This window comes from Balaenoptera musculus, chromosome 9 (assembly GCF_009873245.2).
Source record: "Balaenoptera musculus isolate JJ_BM4_2016_0621 chromosome 9, mBalMus1.pri.v3, whole genome shotgun sequence".
NCBI lineage: Eukaryota > Metazoa > Chordata > Mammalia > Artiodactyla > Balaenopteridae > Balaenoptera > Balaenoptera musculus.
In genome coordinates this window covers 38,409,307-38,425,958 of record NC_045793.1, presented here as the reverse complement: position 1 = coordinate 38,425,958, position 16,652 = coordinate 38,409,307, and the positions used below count along the sequence as shown (strand labels likewise).

At 38.6% G+C, this 16,652-nt stretch overlaps 1 protein-coding gene across 2 annotated transcripts in view; it reads right to left on the bottom strand.

The window, feature by feature from the left end:
* DOCK4 (dedicator of cytokinesis 4) overlaps window positions 1-16,652 on the bottom strand; it is a 506,020-nt gene that overhangs the window by 78,141 nt on the left and 411,227 nt on the right. For both annotated transcript variants that reach the window (XM_036863604.1, XM_036863605.1), the window contains exon 28: window positions 7,187-7,262. In XM_036863604.1, the coding sequence (XP_036719499.1) occupies window positions 7,187-7,262 (76 nt within the window). The remainder of the gene's footprint in view (window positions 1-7,186; window positions 7,263-16,652) is intronic.

Here is a 16,652-nt window from a genome sequence, read left to right as displayed (position 1 = left end):
TGGGTGACTCACAGGCTGGCGAACACTTATACCACAGAATTCCACCCACTGGAGTGAGGGTTCTGAGCCCCACGTCGGGCTTCCCAACCTGGGGGTCCGGCAACGGGAGGAGGAATTCCTAGAGAATCAGACTTTGAAGCCTAGAGGGAATTGATTGCAGGACTTTGACAGGACTGGGGGAAACAGAGACCCCACTCTTGGAGGGCACACACAAAGTAATGTGTGCATCGGGACCCAGGGGAAGGAGCAGTGACCCTGGGGGAGACTGAACCGGACCTACCTGCTGGTGTTGGGGGGTCTCCTGCAGAGGCGAGTGGTGGCTCTGTTTCACCGTGGGGATAAGGACACTGGCAGCAGAGGCTCTGGGAAGTTCTCCTTGGCGTGAGCCCTCCCAGAGTCTGCCATTGACCCCACCAAAGAGCACCGGTAGGCTCCAGTGTTGGGTTGCCTCAGGCAAAACAACCAACAGGGAGGGAACCCAGCCCCACCCATCAACAGTCAAGTGGATTAAGGTTTTACTGAGCTCTGACCGCCACAGCAACAGGGAGGGAACCCAGCCCCACCCATCAACAGTCAAGTGGATTAAGGTTTTACTGAGCTCTGACCGCCACAGCAACAGTCAGCTCTACCCACCACCAGAGCCTCCCATCAAGCCTCTTAGATAGCCTCAACCACCAGAGGGCAGACAACAGAAGCAAGAAAAACTACGATCCTGCAGCCTGTGGACCAAAAACCACAGTTACAGAAAGATAGAGAAGATGAAAAGGCAGAGGGCTATGCACCAGATGAAGGAACAAGAAAAAACCCCAGAAAAACAACTAAATGAAGTGGAGATAGGCAACCTTCCAGAAAAAGAATTCAGAATAATGATAGTGAAGATGATCCAGGACCTCGGAATAAGAATGGAGGCAAAGATTGAGAAGATGCAAGAAATGATTAACAAAGACCTAGAAGAATTAAAGAACAAACAAACAGAGATCACCAATACAATAACTGAAATGAAAACTACACTAGAAGGAATCAATAGCAGAATAACTGAGGCAGAAGAACGGATAAGTGACCTGGAAGACAGAATGGTGGAATTCACTGCTGCAGATCAGACTAAAGAAAAAAGAATGAAAAGAAATGAAGACAGCCTAAGAGACCTCTGGGACAACATTAAACGCAACAACATTCGCATTATAGGGGTCCCAGAAGGAGAAGAGAGAGAGAAAGGACCAGAGAAAATATTTGAAGAGATTATAGTCGAAAACTTCCCTAACATGGGAAAGGAAATAGCCACCCAAGTCCAGGAAGCGCAGAGAGTCCCATACAGAATAAACCCAAGGAGAAACACGCCGAGACACATAGTAATCAAAGTGGCAAAAATTAAAGACAAAGAAAAATTATTGAAAGCAGCAAGGGAAAAACGACAAATAACATACAAAGGAACTCCCATAAGGTTAACAGCTGATTTCTCAGCAGAAACTCTGCAAGCCAGAAGGGAGTGGCATGATATACTTAAAGTGATGAAAGGGAAGAACCTACAACCAAGATTACTCTACCCGGCAAGGATCTCATTTAGATTTGATGGAGAAATCAAAAGCTTTGCAGACAAGCAAAAGCTAAGAGAATTCAGCACCACCAAACCAGCTCTACAACAAATGCTAAAGGAACTTCTCTAAGTGGGAAACACAAGAGAAGAAAAGGACCTACAAAGACAAACCCAAAACAATTAAGAAAATGGTCATAGGAACATACATATCGATAATTACCTTAAACGTGAATGGATTAAATGCCCCAACCAAAAGACATAGACTGGCTGAATGGATACAAAAACAAGACCCATATATATGCTGTCTACAAGAGACCCACTTTAGACCTAGGGACACATACAGACTGAAAGTGAGGGGATGGAAAAAGATATTCCATGCAAATGGAAATCAAAAGAAAGCTGGAGTAGCTATACTCATATCAGATAAAATAGACTTTAAAATAAAGAATGTTACAAGAGACAAGGAAGGACACTACATAATGATCCAGGGATCAATCCAAGAAGAAGATATAACAATTATAAATATATATGCACCCAACATAGGAGCACCTCAATACATAAGGCAACTGCTAACAGCTATAAAAGAGGAAATCGACAGTAACACAATAATAGTGGGGGACTTTAACACCTCACTTACACCAATGGACAGATCATCCAAAATGAAAATAAATAAGGAAACAGAAGCTTTAAATGACACAATAGACCAGATAGATTTAATTGATATATATAGGACATTCCATCCAAAAACAGCAGATTACACGTTCTTCTCAAGTGCGCACGGAACATTCTCCAGGATAGATCACATCTTGGGTCACAAATCAAGCCTCAGTAAATTTAAGAAAATTGAAATCATATCAAGCATCTTTTCTGACCACAACGCTATGAGATTAGAAATGAATTACAGGGAAAAAAACGTAAAAAGGACAAACACATGGAGGCTAAACAATACGTTACTAAATAACCAAGAGATCACTGAAGAAATCAAAGAGGAAATCAAAAAATACCTAGAGACAAACGACAATGAAAACACGACGACCCAAAACCTATGGGATGCAGCAAAAGCGGTTCTAAGAGGGAAGTTTATAGCTATACAAGCCTACCTAAAGAAACAAGAAAAATCTCAAGTAAACAATCTAACCTTACACCTAAAGAAACTAGAGAAAGAAGAACAAACAAAACCCAAAGTTAGCAGAAGGAAAGAAATCATAAAGATCAGAGCAGAAATAAATGAAATAGAAACAAAGAAAACAATAGCAAAGATCAATAAAACTAAAAGTTGGTTCTTTGAGAAGATAAACAAAATTGATAAGCCATTAGCCAGACTCATCAAGAAAAAGAGGGAGAGGACTCAAATCAATAAAATCAGAAATGAAAAAGGAGAAGTTACAACAGACACCACAGAAATACAAAGCATCCTAAGAGACTACTACAAGCAACTTTATGCCAATAAAATGGACAACCTGGAAGAAATGGACAAATTCTTAGAAAGGTATAACCTTCCCAGACTGAATCAGGAAGAAACAGAAAATATGAACAGACCAATCACAAGTAATGAAATTGAAACTGTGATTAAAAATCTTCCAACAAACAAAAGTCCAGGACCAGATGGCTTCACAGGTGAATTCTATCAAACATTTAGAGAAGAGCTAACACCCATCCTTCTCAAACTCTTCCAAAAAATTGCAGAGGAAGGAACACTCCCAAACTCATTCTATGAGGCCACCATCACCCTGATACCAAAACCAGACAAAGACACTACAAAAAAAGAAAATTACGGACCAATATCACTGATGAATATAGATGCAAAAATCCTCAACAAAATACTAGCAAACAGAATCCAGCAACACATTAAAAGGATCATACACCACGATCAAGTGGGATTTATCCCAGGGATGCAAGGATTCTTCAATATACGCAAATCAATCAATGTGATACACCATATTAACAAATTGAAGAATAAAAACCATATGATCATCTCAATAGATGCAGAAAAAGCTTTTGACAAAATTCAACACCCATTTCTGATAAAAACTCTCCAGAAAGTGGGCATAGAGGGAACCTACCTCAACATAATAAAGGCCATATATGACAAACCCACAGCAAACATCATTCTCAATGGTGAAAAACTGAAAGCATTTCCTCTAAGATCAGGAACGAGACAAGGATGTCCACTCTCACCACTATTATTCAACATAGTTCTGGAAGTCCTAGCCACGGCAATCAGAGAAGAAAAAGAAATAAAAGGAATACAAATTGGAAAAGAAGAAGTAAAACTGTCACTGTTTGCGGATGACATGATACTATACATAGAGAATCCTAAAACTGCCACCAGAAAACTGCTAGAGCTGATTAATGAATATGGTAAAGTTGCAGGATACAAAATTAATGCACAGAAATCTCTTGCATTCCTATACACTAATGATGAAAAATCTGAAAGAGAAATTATGGAAACACTCCCATTTACCATTGCAACAAAAAGAATAAAATACCTAGGAATAAACCTACCTAGGGAGACGAAAGACCTGTATGCAGAAACTATAAGACACTGATGAAAGAAATTAAAGATGATACCAACAGATGGAGAGATATACCATGTTCTTGGATTGGAAGAATCAACATTGTGAAAATGAGTATACTACCCAAAGCAATCTACAGATTCAATGCAATCCCTATCAAATTACCAATGGCATTTTTTACGGAGCTAGAACAAATCATCTTAAAATTTGTATGGAGACACAAAAGACCCCGAATAGCCAAAGCAGTCTTGAGGGAAAAAAATGGAGCTGGAGGAATCAGACTCCCAGACTTCAGACTATACTACAAAGCTACAGTAATCAAGACAGTATGGTACTGGCACAAAAACAGAAACATAGATCAATGGAACAAGATAGAAAGCCCAGAGATTAACCCACGCACCTATGGTCAACTAATCTATGACAAAGGAGGCAAAGATATACAATGGAGAAAAGACAGTCTCTTCAATAAGTGGTGCTGGGAAAACTGGACAGCTACATGTAAAAGAATGAAATTAGAATACTCCCTAACACCATACACAAAAATAAACTCAAAATGGATTAGAGACCTAAATATAAGACTGGACACTATAAAACTCTTAGAGGAAAACAGGAAGAACACTCTTTGACATAAATCACAGCAAGATCTTTTTTGATCCACCTCCTAGAGTAATGGAAATAAAAACAAAAATAAACAAATGGGACCTAATGAAACTTCAAAGCTTTTGCACAGCAAAGGAAACCATAAACAAGACGAAAAGACAACCCTCAGAATGGGAGAAAATATTTGCAAATGAATCAACGGACAAAGGATTAATCTCCAAAATATATAAACAGCTCATTCAGCTCAATATCAAAGAAACAAACACCCCAATCCAAAAATGGGCAGAAGACCTAAATAGACATTTCTCCAAAGAAGACATACAGATGGCCACGAAGCACATGAAAAGATGCTCAACATCACTAATTATTAGAGAAATGCAAATCAAAACTACAATGAGGTATCACCTCACTCCTGTTAGAATGGGCATCATCAGAAAATCTACAAACAACAAATGCTGGAGAGGGTGTGGAGAAAAGGGAACCCTCTTGCACTGTTGGTGGGAATGTAAATTGATACAGCCACTATGGAGAGCAGTATGGAGGTTCCTTAAAAAACTAAAAATAGAATTACCATATGACCCAGCAATCCCACTACTGGGCATATACCCAGAGAAAACCGTAATTCAAAAAGACACATGCACCCCAATGTTCATTGCAGCACTATTTACAATAGCCAGGTCATGGAAGCAACCTAAATGCCCATCAACAGACGAATGGATAAAGAAGTTGTGGTACATATATACAATGGAATATTACTCAGCCATAAAAAGGAACGAAATTGAGTCATTTGTTGAGACATGGATGGATCTAGAGACTGTCATACAGAGTGAAGTAAGTCAGAAAGAGAAAAACAAATATCGTATATTAATGCATGTATGCGGAACCTAGAAAAATGGTACAGATGAGCCAGTTTGCAGGGCAGAAGTTGAGACACAAATGTAGAGAATGGTCATATGGACACCAAGGGGGGAAAACTGCGGTGAGGTGGGGATGGTGGTGTGCTGGATTGGGCAATTGGGATTGACATGTATACACTGATGTGTATGAAACTGATGCCTAATAAGAACCTGCAGTATAAAAAAACAAACAAAACAACTAATACTAAACTTTCATTGGGTTATTTGTATGGAAATATGTTAATATAAATGTTTCAGACATTACATGAAATTTCTAAAAATCTTATATTTGTATTTGTATGGAAATATGTATGGAAATATGTTAATATAAATGTTTCAGACATTAAAAAAAAAAAAAAAAAAAAAGATAAATAGGAGAAATATTATAAAGAGTTAATATCTTTTATACATAAAGAGCTCTCACAATTAAAAAAGAATATAACACTCCAAGCAAAATAATGAACAAAAATCAAGAACATATTCTTTACAAAATATGAATTTTAGTCAATAATTATTCAATACTAATAACTAGTTAAAACTAATAACTAATGAATAATTAATAACATAACTAGTAAGAAATGTAAGTTAAAGCAAAAAAAATTGTTCCCTTTATCAAATTGCCCCCCAAAATTGTCTCTTCTAGTGGTGGTGTACATATAGGCAATCAAATATAATTGGTACAGTCTTTAACAATATTTTCACTTACAAATATTTATCCAAAGAAATAACTAGGAATATATGCCAACTTTTATTTTGTAAGAATACACAGAAAAAGTAATTTATAAGAATAAAACAGTAGAAACAACTTGAATATTAAAAAGTAGCACTGTGATTATGAAATTTTGATACTTTGATTATTGTAAAGTATAAAGACATATTACGGAACCATTAAAATTTCACTGGTTTCTATTGTACTTTTTGTATTTCCTAGTTACTGATAAGGACATTTTATTAAATGTTTAATATAAAAGAGGTTATTTTTAAAAGAATAAGAAACAAAGATGTAAAAAACATAAAACACCACTAAGAAGGGAAACCAGGATAGGCACTGCCCATTTTTATTTATCATTTCCCATTTTAAAAATGGTGTATGGAGAATTCTTAGAGACCCAGGCATATCACATTACATTGCAGACTTACATAGAGATCTGTCTTAAAGAATCTTACTAATCTTTCATTTTTTATTTCTTTTCACTAATTCATTCTAAAAAATGGGAAGAAGGAGAAGTAAAGGAACTAAAGGGTTTACTTTGTAAATACATTCTTCATATAAACTCTATTTTAAAAGATGTCTTAAAAACATTATGCTCTAAGTTCTTTTTGTCATGCATGCATGGGGATCAAAAAGAATAAGAATTAAAATTTACAGTAACAATAAAGAACTTTCTCTCCTCTTAAGCACTATGATTTCCACCAGGTTGATAAACATATTCATAGACCTAACTTGTTCAAAAATATAATGAAAAACTCTTCTAGCATTATTCATAATTGAAACTAATATGGCCCAAGATTAATGTGAGGTAGACAGAATAACTTTATTTCTCTACTACTAAGAGAAAGAAAATACTTGAGGTAATTTCCTGAGGGACAATGTGAAACCTTTTAGCCCAAGTAGGATAGTCATCTAAATGGATACTCACCTTATAATCAAAGTTTTCATTTAAGAAGTTCTTACGAAGTGCATCTGACAGGTACAGAACTGTTGTAATAATAACGCTAGTGATAAAAGAGAATACATTTTAAGTTGGAAACATCACGTTAGTGAAAATCATTTATCAGGCAAGAATAAAGTAACTAAGACAGAAGAAAACCTTCAGTAAGCCTGTGGAACAATACTAGATAATTCATATTTGAAATAAAAAAGAGAACAGATGCCCAGGAAAAAAAAGAAGGAAAAGAAATCCATCACTGAAATGATATGCAGAAAAATCTATGAATTCATATGACTCAGAATTATATTAATATCTTGATGTTTTGTAATTTGTAAATTTCCAAACAAAGCAAAAATGATTTAATAAACCTATAATATTCTATATTTTATTTACATGGAAGAAAGCCAGACTTTTAAAAAATACAGAAAAAGAGATGGAGCCCAAAGATGAAATGGATAGGATAAAACGACAGACCACAATGAGTATTTATTAGATATCTTCTCCTGCTCTCTCCCGTTTAAGGTGTTAGGGGGCATGTAAGAGCTATGCAAGTCAGATTCCTTCTCTCATGGTGACAAGATTGCCACTAAAGAAACCATTACAGACTGTGAAATTGTCTATAACACAGTACTAAGCTATGTGAAACTGACAGTGAGTGTTACAGCAATTTAGAGAATGGGGCATCTCTGAGCTGGAGAAATTAGGGAAAGCCTGTCAGAGGGGGCCTATATAGTCATATGTATTTTGTTAGGGAGGTTAAAAAAGGAAGATTTGGTGAGTATTCTTGGTTAACTCTTGAGTTATCCAATTTGTTCAAAATCTGCTCCTTTTTACAGCTACAAGAGTATACATTCAAAATTGAATGTATTTCCAAATGGTTCATTTAATGTTACATATAGCATTATACTGAAACAAGATAGATCACTCCCCAAACCACCCAAAACCAAGCACCAACGTATAAATGATTGATTTTTAAAACCTCTTTGGCCTTTTTTAAGATGCATGCATAAGGAAGTGCTTGTGATGTGATGAGAGCCCAGCTCCCATTACGGGATTTGTAACTGAAGGATATAGCTGTCTGACCCTAGGTAAAACTACATGAAACAAAGCAAAACAACCCCATCAACCTCACACCTTGGTTGTCCTACTGGTAAAATATAGATTAGAAGAGTATTTACTAATTAGAAGAATATTTATAGTCTTTGAAGAACTTAAATGTTCATTATTGTAATCTGCTGGAAAACTCACTATCATAGTCTCCTTGTGGGGCAGAAGAGGATTAACGAGGCTAAGGAGTTGGACGGTTGAATGTGGAAGCTCAAGGTAAGAAGAGGAAAGAGAAGAAAATCACCATTTTCATGGGCACTTGCTCTACCATGAGCAAGCACTGTGTTACATACATGTGCCTTTTAGATGTCACTTACATCTTTCAGTGAATCATCCTATGAAAATTAAGTATAAGAAAAGCCCATGAGATTGAGAAGTCCTGTGGTTTCTTCTCTGCCCCTCAAATGGCAGATATCAACAGTGAATTTCCTATCAAAGAGACAAATCACCTGCAAGTAACAGGTGTATTAAGTGGCAATTGTCCATAGACACTGGCGAAATCAGTAATGGTAACTGATTAAGTTTCCCAAGAAGTTAATTCAAATTTTACTATATGAAACTAAAGCTTACTTGTCAGAAAATGAAATGCTATCAGGCAAGGAAGGGACTCTTTGCCCAGCATCTAGTAGACTGTGAGGCTTCTAAGTTTATTTATTTATTTTTTTAAATGTAAAAGAAAATTTTTATTTTATATTGGAGCCTAGTTGATTAAAAATGTTGTGTTAGCTTCTAAGTTTAAAAAAGAAAAATTTGCATCCTTAACAAATGTTCTGCTTTGACATCCAACGGAGAAACACACACAGTGCCACTACACCTGAGTTTTACATCAAAAACCACCTTCTGGCCCACAACTCTAGCTTGGATTGTTGTTCAGAAACAATAACCTCTAGTGTTACTGAAACATGACATATCTGGGATTTGGGTTATTGGGCCCAATGCTCCGGAAAGGAGCCACCAAACTCAATCTTCCAAGTGAGAGAGATTATTCCGTGGCAAAGATTACTCACTTGTTATTTATATGCTGGGTCCCAAACACACATACAAAATCCACAGCTTCTTGAACCGTGCTTGCTGGTAAACAACATGGAGCCTCTCCGGCTTTATGAAGGACCCGTGAGTCTCAAGCTGGCCACTCACTGGAATCACTTGGGAGCTTTAAAAACACAGATGTCAGGATCACACCCCCAGAGATTTAATAACTGGACTGGGGTGCGACCTGGACATCAGGATTGGTAAAGCTCCCCGAAGAGTCTATGTACACCCAAAACTGAGAAACACTGCTCTAGACTTTTAAAAGTTAGACAGACTTTCACGGGTACCTGGTAATCTAGTTAAGATGCAGATTATGATTCAGCAGGCCTGGGATAGGGCCTGAGGTTCTGCATTCCTAACAAGCTCCAGGAGATGTGAATGCTGTAGATTCACAATCCTCCCTTTGAAGAGCAAGGCTCTAGAGAGGACTGAGTCAGAAGCACATTCCAAACAACACTGCTTCACATTCTCCTGCCTTCTAGAATTTTAGGCCGATGACTACTGTGGTTCTTTAATGGGCCTTGCATCCTTGCACTGGATTGAACACCTCAACCTCTTATCTTATCAAGGCTGCTTTATCATCAGGCACAAGAGGCACAGGGCACAGGGCCTTTTCAGGGCCTTTGGAAAATATTGAGCCCTGAAAAAGTGTTATGGAATCAAAAACTAAAACTGCAAAATAAAAACTAAAAAAAGGTTCATAACATGTCCAAAGAATGCAACATTATCATTTTCATTAATTGTCTAATTTAATATTCATGCAACTTCTTTTATATTGAAAAAATTAGGTTACTTTTTATAACTTAACAAGAATTCCTAAGTATACAGAAGTGCTGAGAAATCACAGGTAATTGGAATTAAATGATTTACTCCATAGGCCAATAATTTAAAAAGCAAACTGTAGAAATTGCTTTTCATTTTGGCATGTGGCATGTGGGTCTATTTAATGTTTGATATGATGAAGGGTAAGACCTCCAAAAATAAGACTTCTCAGGGCTAGAAAGATCTTAAAATGACTCTACTTCAATTGCTTTTCATTTACGCTCATAACACTCAGCCCAAGTCACAGAGGCAGCTCCCAAAGCTTTTTATGTCTCAGCACTAAGACAGTTTCCTGGCACACAGGTCCCCAAGCCAGCTAAAGGCATATATACATTATTACTCCTTCACTGTAGTGGATACCTGTAGTGTTTAAGGATTTTTCTTTACTTGTTCTAATTTATCCAAAACCATGTGGCTCCTTTGGTTTTATTCTTTTACTCATGACTCAGTTTCTGAATATGGGAACATTTTAAATCTCAGCGCTCCAATTCAATAGCTAAGAAAGCCTTTGCAATCTTTTACTACAAACGGTCAAAATACTGATGTCTGCTATAGAAATGCAGGCATAAGGATCACTTTTGACAACCCTAATCTATGGCACAGCATGATAAATGTATACATAAAAGAGAAACTGGCGCACAAGAAATCAAAGCTCTTTCTTCAAGTTTTCCAGTTGCCACTTCATTCCTGGCATTTAGAAAGTATTTTTTAAGCAACGTTATCCCTCCTATAGAAACCTCATCTCCTATAAACTGTCCTTTTGAAAACTACTCCAACCTGATAATCTGCTGAAGCAAAAGCCCATCTCCATAAATTATAAATGGATTGAGAGAATCCTCAATGGATACTCTCCTTTTGGATAAACTGGGCATCAACAAGGCTGATGTTTGTACACTGAAAAACTATGGAGATCTAAATTTGGAGTACGACAACTTCCCTACAACCTGGCGGGTTAAGAGGGCAGAAGAAATCACCACAAAGATATTTAGGGCAGATAAAAATCCTGGACAGCCATCAGGGAAGCTGATCTGAGCTAGTGGTCCTCAAATGTCAGTACATAAGCAGCACCTGAAGGACACGTAAGACTTTAAGGCCTCACCAGCGCCTATGGCTTGGTGAGATCACACCGGGGCCCAGCCAGGTGATTCTGATGCACGTGACAGTTCACTCTGAGGTCTGGTGTTACAGATGGAAGAGAAGACAAACAAGGGTTGGAACTTGGAGAGCAATGACATTTGGGGAGTTTGTCCTTGTTAAACACTGCATCACCAAGGGCCTAGCCCAGTGTTTGTTGAGTGACTATAGCCTCAAACCTGTATTTAAATCTATGCTTTGTGATAATTACTTGCTGTACTAGATAATTCTAAAACGTAAAGCTTGTAGAACTTTTTATACTTTTCTATAGATATTTTGAAGAAGAGACAAATTAAGACAGGCAAAGCTGATGGAGAAAGGCACTCCAAGTGGAGGGCACAGAATCCGCCAAAATGGGGAAGAAGGAAAAGGATCAGTAATTTTGCTTTCGGTGAAGGAAGCATGCAGTGTGGGTGAGGTAAAAAGAATGAATAAGAGGGGCTTCCCTGGTGGCGCAGTGGTTAAGAATCCGCCTGCCAATGCAGGGGACATGGGTTCGATCCCTGGCCCAGGAAGATCCCACATGTCACGGAGCAACTAAGCCTGTGCACCACAACTACTGAGCCTGTGCTCTAGAGCCCGTGAGCCACAACTATTGAGCCCACATGCCACAACTACTGAAGCCTGCGCGCCTAGAGCCCGTGCTCTGCAACAAGAGAAGCCACGACAATGAGAGGCCGCTCACCACAACGAAGAGTAGCCCCCGCTCGCCGCAACTAGAGAAAGCCTGCGTGCAGCAACGAAGACCCAACACAGCCAAAAATAAAAACAAATAAATAAATTTATTCAAAAAAAAAAGAATGAATAAGAATTGAAATGGAAGAATTTTTAAAAATTTCTTGACCTCCTCCTCTGGGCAGTATTGGCAAAAAATCACTCATGTAACAACAGCCTCAGTTTTTTTGACCTATTAGGCTTAAACCCTAATGTATTCTTGCCTTTCCTCATGTATTCATTCTCTCTACCAGCTCCTCACAACTCACCTGGAGATGCAGTGTGCAGGCAATTCTTGTGTAAATATTTGCTATAACTATGGAAGTTTTTGGTACATTCATCTTAGTAATATATAGTTTTGATAAAAATCACTATCTTTACTCCTGGACAGTAAAAGCATTTAAAGATAATTGCCCTAATAGAAAAACACCACTATCAACAAAAAGCAATAGTACAATGGGTGTTCAATAGATCAGCTACTCTAACATAAAACTTTTCATGGTCAGTATCACATACTCTGTCTTCCTTCCTATTACTATGGATAAAGTATCAATGCTCCTAGCTAAGGCCAAGCTTCCTTGTGTGCACTAGATCAGTGCTACTCTGAGTGTGGTGAGCTTCCTTCATTGAGAAAGTCTCACCACAAAAAACAATGTCAGCTGAACTAAACTGCATGCTTACACAGTTGATTTAGTTTCCAGTGCAAGTTGACGGTGGACAGGTGCCACCCCCTTAGGAAAGCTGTTCTCAGACAGGCACATGAGAAATACTTTACTTGATCTCATCCCTACTTGCCTACCCAAGAACACTGTTCCTTCACTTGGGCCTGATTTCTTTAGCACCATCAATATTTCTCTTTTCTGTGCCCTTCCTATCAGTAAACCAACATGCATAATATTCCATATTTAGAAATGAATCCTAGTCCTCATATCTCCTTCCAGATATAGCCCCACTTCTCTGCTCCCTTTTACAGCAAAATCTTCTAAAGAGCTGATAATTATTGCTTTCACTTTCTCAATTCCCATCTGTTCGCAAATTCACTCTAATAAGACTTTCATCTCCACCACTCCATGAAACAGCACTTGTCAAGGTCACACTGCATTGCCAAATCCCAGGGATAATTGTCAGTCCTCATTCTCCAACCTCCCAGCAGCTCTTGATACTCCTTCCTTCATGAAATATTTTCCTCATACGGTATTATACCCTTCTGGTTCTCATCTTACATCACAGGCTACTCCTTTTCAGTCTCTGCTGCTGGTTGCTTCTCAACATCCTGACCTTTGAATGGCTGGCATGTTCCGGGGCCCAGGCTTAAGTAGTCTTCTCTTTTCAATCTATAATTTCTTCTAGGGTGCTCTCATTCAGTTTGATGGCTTCAAATACTACCCAATGCTAATGACCCTCAAATGAATGTCTCTAGCCTTGACTTCTTCTCTGAGCTCCATACAAGCATGTCCAGCTTCTTCTCCTACCTCTCCACTTGGGTATCTAAGAGCATCTCAAACTTCTGTTCAATACAGGATTCCTCACCTCTCCCACTCCTAATGCCGCTCCCCTCTCAGTATCTTCCATCTAAGTGAAAGGCACCACCATTTGTCCTTCTGTTCAGGCCAAAATTCTAAGAGCCATCTTCAAATTTTTTTCTCTCTTGCCCACAGCCAGTCATCTGCAAGTCTTATCATCTCTGTCTTCAAAATCGATCTTCTCACTACCTTCATTGCAATCCACCTATTCAAGCCATCATCATCTCTTACCTGGACTGCTGTATTAAGCTCCTAACTGGTCCTTCCTGGTTTCTCTCTTGTCTCTCTACCCCCTAATATCTGGACCCTGTCTTCTTCCAACCTCATTTTTACTGGTTCCTTCCCTCCTCACATTTCTGCCACACAGTCTTTCAGCTCCTTGAATGTGCCATCTTCATTCTGACCACAGGGCCTTTGTATATGCTATTCCTTCTGATAAGAACAGTCTTCCTTTGCTATCTGCCTGTTAACTTCTGCTTTAGATTTCAGCTCAAGTTTCACTCCTTCAAAAAAACTCCTCCTATTCTAGTCCAGAACAAAGTTCCTTTCATAACCCCTCTCATAGAACTGCGCTTTTTATCTCTATGACATTTATTTTTACACATTAGGCACTGGAAAATAGGTACTGAATGAATGGGTCAATGAATGAATGGATGACCTTCCCTAAGAATCTTTGATTCAATAAATCACTTATTTGCTACACAGATCTCATTTGAACGCTAAACTGGTGAAGGCAGTAATCAGCTAAACAATTCAGTGTTTGGTGGGAAAAACACACACACAAAAAAGTATATGTTTGAAGCCAAATGCACACAAGATAAACAAAATAAGGGCCTGAAATTTCAACTGCAGGGCCAGGGAGTTTTTACTCTTCTCTGTAAGTCTGTTACAAGATTTATCTCCTTGAAAATATGTATAAAGCTGTAACTTTATTTTTGTACTGTATTTTGCAATGTGTATGGAAGGGGGTGGAGAGAAGCTTGTCTCAAAGTGTCCTGTATTTTTGGTACTTAATTTTCATCTCCCTTATGTTCTCTTTCTCAGATTGAGCAGCTGTCCTCATCCTACCAAGAAATTACAGTGGACAGGCACAATAGAGCTTTGCAAGCAGGCAGAAGTCAAGTTTCTTATCCTCGTGAAATTTAGCCTGGATGCACTTACTACGTTACACAATGTGAGACATTCAGGTAGAAATAAACAAAAGACCATACTAATCGCCAGGTGTCTGTAGTCACAGTTTTTGGCAGGACTTCACATAAAGCAGAGAAGCTACAGGATTTGGAACAGCACAGTTGATGGAAGAAAGTTAAGGGCATTTAACTGACTTGAAAACACAGGAAGAAAGGACCAGCACATAGAATAACATATTTTGCAGGATGAGCTATTCAGTTGAGTTCAAGCGTAGGGTTATGGTGACTTCTCGGCCAGTTACTATCAATTTGACACGTATTAAGCAAACAAGTGGGTAGTAAAAGTGGGAGTTCAGGTTGAAATGTCTCTTTGAGGGGCCCTTATCAAATATTTGTCTAAGAAAGTTAGTATCATGGAAGAAAAGGTGGTCAACTTCAGGGACCTAGATCTAGCTTCTGCAACTTGCTTCTATACAGTTTAACAAAGTAAAAACATTTTCTTTCTGGTGTGTGCTCTTTAACATATTTAAAATATCTTCAACATCTTTCAGAAATTTATTTTTCTACCAATATTATTGAGGTTAATATTTTTTACAGATAAGGCACAAATAGCTAAAGGCTTATTATCTCTGAACTATATTGCATTTATAGCACAAGAAAGATCCCACAGGCTTTCATAATTTGAATGGGAAATGGCTATGGCAGTTAAATGAGGAGAGGAGAGGGAAACTGAACAGCAAAGAGCAGGTGGTCTGTTCCAACTTGGCAGGTGCTTCACCAGGCCCTGGAGTCCTGTCTGTGAACTAGGCTGGATCTGCCACAGCCAGTCAGCGCCAGTGGAAAAGTAGTGCCAGATTCCTATCAGCACTGACTTGGGTGGCAATGGAATGATGTTATTGCATTCAGCAAATGCTTATGGCCTTTTTTCTTGGGTTTGCTATGGGACTCATCTTCTGTTTAAATGCATTACACAGAGCTCATCTCTAACAAAATCATGTTCCTATTTAGATGAAAATCTTGAACATCATATGTTTACTTAAAAACAGAATCTAGACTTCCAAGTCTGCTACCCACTCATGTGACCATAAAGTCTTCCTAAATAGAGTAGAGATTTTTAGGTGGGGCAGAGCGAGATGGCATTTCATATCAAAAGCCACATGGCTGTCATGGTTTTCAGAAGCTCAAGCACCGCCTTTGTACAAAAGGAACAAAATGTTAAATTTACTTTCAGTTTGACTTTCTGCCACTGAAAATAAAAAAAATATATTATTTTTTAATAACAGCTGCTGGTTTTTTTTCAATTTAATTAATTAATTTATTTATTGGCTACGTTGGGTCTTTGTTGCTGCGCGTGGGCTTTCTCTAGTTGCAGTGAGGGGGGGCTACTCTTCATTGCGGTGCACGGGCTTCTCATTGCGGTGGCTTCTCTTGTTGTGGAGCACGGGCTCGAGGTGTGCGGGCTTCAGTAGTTGTGGCACGTGGGCTCAGTAGCTGTGGCTCGTGGGCTCTAGAGAGCAGGCTCGGTAGTTGTGGCATATGGGCTTAGTTGCTCCGCAGCATGTGGGATCTTTCCGGACCAGGGCTTGAACCCTTGTCCCCTGCATTGGCAGGCGGATTCTTAACCACTGCACCACCAGGGAAGTCTCCCACTGAAAATTCTAATTCAAGTCAAAATATCCCTCTGCACACAGGGCAGGCAGAATGACCAAATGATGATGCTGTATGATGATGATGTCAGCAGCCTGGACACCTTCCCATGTGGCTCCCTGGACCACTCCATAGCCCTTGCCAGGTACCCAGAATATTTGCTCTTTGGTAATAAGGCCAGATACATGACCAACGGCTCCCACTTAAATCTGTAGCATCTGGACATCCAGATGAAGAGATATTTGATTCTACTCACAGATATCAAACTAAATATGCTAAACTCTAAAGAGAGCTATTTCAGGAGTCTCAATTAGTCTTCAAAATGGAAAAGCTGTTTCTGTACTT